Source organism: Palaemon carinicauda, chromosome 26 (genome assembly GCF_036898095.1).
Source record: "Palaemon carinicauda isolate YSFRI2023 chromosome 26, ASM3689809v2, whole genome shotgun sequence".
Lineage (NCBI taxonomy): Eukaryota > Metazoa > Arthropoda > Malacostraca > Decapoda > Palaemonidae > Palaemon > Palaemon carinicauda.
In genome coordinates, this window is record NC_090750.1 from 77,190,914 (window position 1) to 77,199,176 (window position 8,263).

The window sequence follows — 8,263 nt, forward strand, 5'->3', positions numbered from 1 at the left end:
CAAATGCGTGAGTTACATGCAGTTATGAGTGAATATTGTTTTAAATGATAAAAAATAGTTATGAGTGAATGCAGTTTCAACATTTTTTAATTTTTACCAATTTAGATAATTATAGCCATGTTGAATAACCTCGCCAGTTTCAGTGCCTGGCCTTCTGGTCTTTAATTCATTATCCAGTCCAATCCAATCTAACTTAGGATTTGAAAACTAGGTTTTATTGTTACTACCCTTTATAAGGCAACTCTGTATCATTGAGACTGTACCTTGGGGAAATTCAGTATTTACTATGAACCTTTCCTGCTAAGAGTTTTGTCAGATAAAAACCTAATCAGTTATGTATTTGTGGAATATAAATCAATGAAAATGAAGTAAAACTTTTCTGAGCCTAATTAGTTTGGAATGTATTTTTTTAGCTGATTGTCCTGGTTTTTTTTTTTTTCAGTAAAAAGCCACTTGAAGATGTTCAAGTAGTATCAAATAAAGCTCCAATTGTAGATGTTGAAGATGACCCATTAGTATACTTTGCAAAAGTTAAGGAAAATGCAGCTGCATTCAAATCAAAACTTAATATACCTTCCATGAAGAATAAGTCAATATCAAACAGTCCTCCTAAGGAAAGTCCATCGTTACAACCAGTATCAAAAGAAAGTGCTGTAAAACTTAATGAGGCATCTTCACCAAAATCAACAAGCAAGTCGGAAGAAAGCGAACGTAAATCATTATCTCCATTAGCACAAAAGTTTGCCATGCAGGAGGGCCACTGGCACCCACCGCCCCAAATCAACACAACCTCATCATATATGATGCCATCGCTCGGAGAAGGTGTTGGTGTACCCTCGTCTTCGCTTCCTTATTCAAACTACAGTTTTATGCCTCCCGTCAATCTATCTTATCCTCCTCCTCCTTTCCCTTTTCGCCAACCACCAGTGCCAAATTATCTGGTAAATCCTACTCAAGGTAAGTTATTACTAACTTTTTTTATAGACAGAATATTATTTTCAACTTTATCCTAAATTAAAATAATTAGTTTTATGTTGTACTGTAGTTACCAGCTTTTAGCTGGAAGGCATTTTTTGTGATAACCCAATTATTTTTTAAATTATTTTCAATGTCATTTTTTGGTAACAACATAATATGTAAATATGAGTGAGTAATGCTGATAGTCTATTGTTACTTGGATCAGTAGCCTCATAACCATTAATAACCGCGCACACTCAAATATAGAAAAATTATTTATGCTGCGAAGTTTGAAATAATTTGGTGTTGTGGCAAACACACTATTCCCATAAGCAGCAGTTATTGCCTTTATTGTTAATTCTCCTTATAGCATTTATTTTTCTATTGCAGGTTACTATTTGAATTGCTAATTTATTAGCATGGTTGTTAATTAAATAAAAGTTGTGCAGTAAAGAAATATTTATGGATAGAAATGAAAAACACATGAATCATTCCACGAGGTTGTTACTGTTGCCTCTAATTTGCCTCTATACTAATTTTTATTATCCTTATTATTATTATTATTGTTGTTATTATTACCCTTATTACTACTACTGCTATTATTACCTCCGCCAACAAAGTTGGCAGGAGGTTATGTTTTTCAGTCGGTTTATTTATTTATTTGTCTGTGGACAGGATTACGTCAAAACTGCCCAACGGATTTTGACAAAATTTTCCCCACAGATGGATCTTAAGCCATGGACAACTCCATTAAGTTTTGGAGATGATCCGGTACTGGATCCAGATTCTAGATTCGGATTTGCATTTTTCACAGTTTTAAAGTTTACGTCTAAACAAATTGACACATTAGATTTTCACCAAATTTTTACAATGGATTGATATGCATGAGAAGAAACCACAAAATTTTGGAGGCGATACGGATCAAGATCACGATTCTGGGTCAACATTGCACTTTTCACCATCTACTGTACAGTTAGCATAGGAAAAGTGGGAGGCAATGTCCGTAAACCGTAGTTAAATGTTGGCAATATTCATCGGCGGATGTCTGAAATCTCGGATTGCTCTTATTATTATTATAGTTATTATTCAGTGTTATGAAGCTTCATCTGTGGTGGATAATGGGGGAGGGTGGGATGTGGCACCCTAGCAGGACCAGCCAAACTCGGTTGAGTCCTTTGTCAGGCTGGGAGAAACGTAGAGAGGAAAGGTTCCCTTTTTTTTTTTATTTGTTTGATGTCGGTTACCCCCCACAAATGGGGGAAGTGCCTTGGTGTATGTATGTATCATTGTTATTATTATTATTACTATTATTATTGTTATTATTATTATTGTTACTATTATTATTATTATTATTATTATTATTATTATTTTTGCTATCATAAACATTATTAGAAAATATTTTTATTATTATTATTAGTAGTAGTATTATTATTATTGTTACTATTATTATTATTATTATTATTATTATTATTATTATTATAATTGTTATTATTATTATTATTATTTTTATTATTATTATCATTATAAACATTATAAGAAAATAGCATTTAAAGTGGTATTAATTACCTCAGTACCACAGGTAGTTAGAGGAATCTTCAAGTATCTTGGATACAATAAGCATGAAGTGTGTCTTCTTGGAAACTGGCCTTTTGGGATTGGTTAGAGTAGCTAATTTGAAGCTCTTTTACCAGTTAATCCTAACCCAACCTTGGGCAAACCTTTATGATTTTGAATGTATGCAAAATGGATGCACAGTATAGATAAAGATAAGAATATACACAGAATCTCAAGATTAGATTTCTCATACATTAACCCTTTTACCCCCAAAGGACGTACTGGTACGTTTCACAAAACCCATCCCTTTACCCCCATGGACGTACCGGTACGTCCTTGCAAAAAAAGGCTATAGAATTTTTTTTCATATTTTTGATATTTTTTTTTTAGAAAATTCAGGCATTTTCCAAGAGAATGAGACCAACCTGACCTCTCTATGACAAAAATTAAGGCTGTTAGAGCAATTTAAAAAAATATACTGCAAAATGTGCTGGGAAAAAAATAACCCCTTGGGGGTTAAGGGTTGGAAATTTCCAAATAGCCTGGGGGTTAAAGGGTTAAGACTCCTCTGTTGAAGGGATGAGCCCTGGAAAACTATAGAATTGTATGGTGTTGTACTGGACTAATATATTTATGAAACTGTGCACATGAGGGGTCTTTTTATATTATATTCATACAGCAGAGCCTCAAAATTACATACCAGCTAATTATGGATTTTAATAGATGTTTTTCTGGTCAAGTAAATAGTCAGCAAATATATTCATCAAAAGTAGTGCATTAATTGAAGAGCATAAAAGATTTAGGACTTCAATATAACGTTGTTGTCAAATGAGTCAATTTTTACATTGAATATGACTCACATTACACTGCATCGTCATTGTTTGTCAGTCTTTTACCTTTTTATTATCTCCAACTTTTTCTTAGTGTCCTTACTTATCTGATATAATTGAATGACAGTTTTTGTATTATACATTCAGAAGCTTGGTCGATTAGGCACAGAGTTTGGAAGGGTATGTGAGAGGTGGAAGTTGAGAGTTAATGTGGGTAAGAGTAAGGTTATGAGATGCACGAGAAGGGAGGGTAGTGCGAGGTTGAATGTCATGTTGAATGGAGAGTTACTTGTGGAAGTAGATCAATTTAAGTACTTGTGACTCTGTTGCAGCAAATGGTGGATTGGAAGGAGATGTACGTCAGAGTGTGAACGCAGGATGCAAAGAGTTGAGGGCAGTGAAGGGAGTGGTAAAGAATAGAGGGTTAGGCATGAATGTAAAGAGAGTTCTGTATGAGAAAGTGATTGTATCAACTGTGATATATGGATCGAAGTTGTGTGGAATGAAAGTGATGGAGAGACAGAAATTGAATGGGTTTGAGATGAAGTGTCTGAGGAGTATGGCTGGTATATCTCGATTAGATAGGGTTAGGAACAAAGTAGTGAGGGTAAGAATGGGTGGAAGAAATGATTTAGCTGCAAGATTGGATATGAATGTGTTGAGGTGATATGGCTATGTTGAGAGAATGGAAAGTGGCTGTTTGCTAAAGAAGGTGATGAATTCAAGAGTTGATGGGAGAAGTACAAGAGGAAGGCTAAGGTTTGGGTGGATGGATGGAGTGAAGAAAACTCTGGGTGATAGGAAGATAGATGTGAGAGAGGCAAGAGAGCATGCTAGAAATAGGAATGAATGGCGATCGATTGTGACGCAGTTCTGGTAGGCCCTGCTGCTTCCTCCGGCGCCTTTGTGACCGCGGAGGTAGCAGTAGTAGGGGATTCAGTGTATGAAACTTCATCTGTGGTGGATAACGGGGGAGGGTGGGCTGTGGCACCCTAGCAGTACCCGCCAAACTCGGCTGAATCCCTAGTCAGGCTGGGAGGAGTGTAGAGAGGAAAGGTCTCCTCTAGTTCATTGTTTGATGTCGGCTACCCCCCAAAATTGGTGGAAGTGCCTTGGTAAATAAAAAAAATAACAACATTCAGAAATATATTTTGTGTTCATAGAGCCAAGTGTAAGTGTGTATTGAGGGCGAGGAAGTTTGATCTTTATATGTAAATTGAGCGAGGCGAGGCTGCATGATATTTTTGGGAGAAATAGACAGTGAGTCATGTAAACATCTGCGAGTTGGCCAGAATGTTTTGAACAGTTACTTCTGAGGATTTGAACAGTTACTTCTGAGGAAGGCAGAGCTATCTGGAGGCATAAGTCTCTGCACCACAGTAAGGTTGTAAAGCATTATGATGGGTAACCATGATTTGTGTAACAGTGGGGGGCCAGGAGTGTTAGTGAGGCGCTAGAATTCAAGGTGGTGGCTGCAAATTTTGCTGAAATGATGAAAATTCAAACTGTCAATGCTTTTGATTGATAGCTGTGAAGATTCGGTGAACTTTATTGCATTTTAGACAAGAAGAACTTTAATTAGTATTACCGTCAATGAAGTTGTACTGATTTAATCTGAACATGAATGGTTCACGACCATCTCTGGTCACATGAGTACGATTCCGCGCTTGTTGGTTCCAAGAGGGAGGGCAATAGTAGTTAAAAAAATTTAATCTTATTTTAAGGACCAGGAGCTTGTGCCTTGTTATTAACTATAATTTCCTGGTAGGTATCAGAATGATAATTTTTACTAAAATACATTTGTGAAGGAACAACCCTTTATTCAAGTGTTCTATGAAGTACAGATACTTCTTTGATTAAGGCTAAGAATTAAGGTATGATCTAAGGTATCCTTATGCTTTACCAGAAAAAATCCCTCTTATGTGATGTTGGTCTTGAAAGGAGGAAGGGATGAAAAGAATAAAAGTGGCAAGAAAATGGTTGAAAGGTTGAACATTATTAACCTCTTATTGAATCATTTCAAGTACCGGTGATTAAAAACTTGGAGCTCCTTGAAACAGAAAACAGTAAGAAATATGGGGATAAAGTTGTAAGACATCAAAGGAAGTGATGTATGATTTCTCTGGCTTTGAAAACAGTGACTTTTAAGGTCACTTCCAACAGTGCTGTTGGCAATGTGAGAAAGTGCACCAACAATCCATGGTTAGATGATAGTAAAGAGACCCAGGGTACCAGATGATTTTGAAAGATAGAGATAATTTAGATTGCAAGGCATCGGTAAAACTTTTTGCACAATCCTAGGAACACTTGGATGTGTCTACTACTAAGCATTAATTCTTGTACTATTATCATAAGTGCAAATTCAGGAACATCACTTGTCAGCAGTAATTATGTAGCAGGTGACAGACAGGAATCGACCCATTCTTCCAACTATTGGACTACAGGTTGATATCTAAATTCTTTGCTGGCATCCTTAAACAACAGCTTGGCCCCTCAAGGGTTACTAGTATTGGCTCAACAGGGAATATTAATGTATGATAATGTTGGAAATATAGAAATACAGTAAATATTTAACTCGCATCAAATCCAGGATCTCTTGATTTTGAGGTCAGAAACGAGTGCTCTTCCAGCCCTCAGGACCTAGTAGCAAACGCCTATGTTCAGACCCATGCACACCTTAGTTTGATCCGAGTGTGAGGTAAAAGTTTATTATTCTAAAGGTACCTTGCAAGGCCCCTTGAAATACTGGTGTTGTTTAGCCCGCAGTAACTCTTGTACTACTGGCCATCAGAGGAATACAGTATAATGCTACTGACAAGCTTAGGAAGTAGTGCCCTTTTGCCACATTCAGCTCATTGCCAAAGGGAAACCACTTCTAAATGAGATGGCCATAAAAACTAACACTCCTGGTAAAAGACATCTAAATCAAGCTTTCCAATCTATGCCTTTACCTGAATTGATGTACATAGCAAATCCCATGACCAGTATAAGTTCATCAGCATCTTACTTGACATTCTACTCAGGTACTCAATGCAAAGAACTAAATTTTACTCCAACTCGGCAGAGCCTCGTATATGCCATCAATGTCGTAGATAGATCTCTTGACAACAATCTCTGGAGTGTACTCAAGCTTCTGCATATCCTTAACATCAAGCTCTTTCTCAGTGAGACCATCAAAATACAAATGTGTCATATGGTTAACCACACCTACTAGCAATAACTATGCTGATTTCAACCACATCCTGTGCACATAGTGCCACTTTAGAACTAAGCAGAAAACCCAAATTATCTAATTGACCTTAATGAGATTGGGCTGATTGCAGCATTGTAACCAAATTAACCATCAGGTCAGCTAGGTAGTTCATCCAGGCGAGCTGTCAACCAATTAACAAAAAATATATGATGAAGTTCACATCAGTTTGATGAGTGACAGCTTTCAGTTTTTAACTGGTTCATAAAGGCAACTCGCACTCCTATTTTGATACAGTTAATTTTCACCTCTCACTTTTGTTTCATTGCAACAATGCCCTACAGGAATATAATGAAAAGTCAATGGCCAATTGTTATTGTTTATGTACTTTTTATATTAAATAAAGAAAACATATTAGTTGTGTCTGTAACCCCAATTGAAACAGGATGTAAGATTTGATCGGAAAAGAAAAAAATACCTTGTTCTTTTTTATATTACAAAAATGGAATTTTTAAGCCAGTTTTCTCTGCCACCTATTTGAAAAGGATTCACAGAATACAGTAAAACATGAATGCTCTGTAATAGCCTGTGTGTGAAATGTTTAAGGTGAGTTGAATATTGTTTAACATTGTGCTGTTGATATACAAGTACATGATTTCTGAAGAACCAATTTTGATGGTAAAAGGATGGATGGAGAGGTACATATTTTATTTGGAACTTGTAATAAATTGTTTTACATATAATGAATAAGGATAAAGTATATAGACCCTTCTCTTGCAGGTGCCAAAGCCAGCTCATATGCAACAAAAGAAGACGAGGAGTACGAAAAGAGAGTCGACCAGTTCTTGAAGCAAGTAAAGCAGTGTTCGACTACTAGGTAGTATATACTTCTTGCTGTTCTTTATAAAACTTTTATTGTAATGGGTGTAATCTTGAGATTGATATGTGATTATATTTATAAGTAAGAGCAGTAACATATACAGTAATACTTCGGCTATCATGGTGGATGTTATGTTCTATGACACACCATAATAGCTGAATAACCGCAAAGTAGATACAGAAATCCTCGGTATATATATATATATATTTTTTTTTTAATAAATTTAGGCATTTATAAGCTATCCTAACACCCATAAACCCATTATAAACTAATTCTAAATTTAATTCTCATCCCTTCACAATCCTAAATCCTTATAATTTAACTATTCAGTTCTAATATTTTACTAAATATGGACTAAAGTCTTGTTTTCATTCTAGTTATTTAAAAGTCTGCTTGTAATTTATTATGTAAGAAGACATCAAATATTATTAAAGGCTAATAATAAGCCAAAAATAATTAGATAAAAATGATGAAAGGAAGTAAACTAAATTGAAGGGATAATAGATTAAAATTTGATGTAAAGAGATAGTAGAGAGAAATCATTTTAAAGTAAAAATTAATCATAACTAAATTATATATAACATCAAACTTAATAACAGAATTGAATAGTTTTAAGTTTAAGGATTTACAATTGTGAAGAGAATAGCATGAAATATAGAGGTAGTCTTTAGTGTTATTAGGAGTTTATAAGGAAAGGATGTAGAAATTTGAGTTTGTACAGTATTTTTATACAATTACTGTAATAAAATTTACGATACAGTTAGTGGACTACTTGAAGGTGATGTTGAGCATTATTTGTGGTGTGTTAGTTGGTTTTAGGAGCTAGAGTTCGTTGACCCATGGCACCAGTTA

At 35.2% G+C, this 8,263-nt stretch overlaps 1 protein-coding gene across 2 annotated transcripts in view; it reads left to right on the forward strand.

Annotated features, from left to right (window-relative positions):
* Nucleotides 1-8,263, forward strand: part of LOC137619602 (tetratricopeptide repeat protein 14-like) — a 78,109-nt gene that overhangs the window by 54,117 nt on the left and 15,729 nt on the right. For both annotated transcript variants that reach the window (XM_068349784.1, XM_068349785.1), the window contains 2 exons: nt 443-957; nt 7,312-7,408. In XM_068349784.1, the coding sequence (XP_068205885.1) occupies nt 443-957; nt 7,312-7,408 (612 nt within the window). The remainder of the gene's footprint in view (nt 1-442; nt 958-7,311; nt 7,409-8,263) is intronic.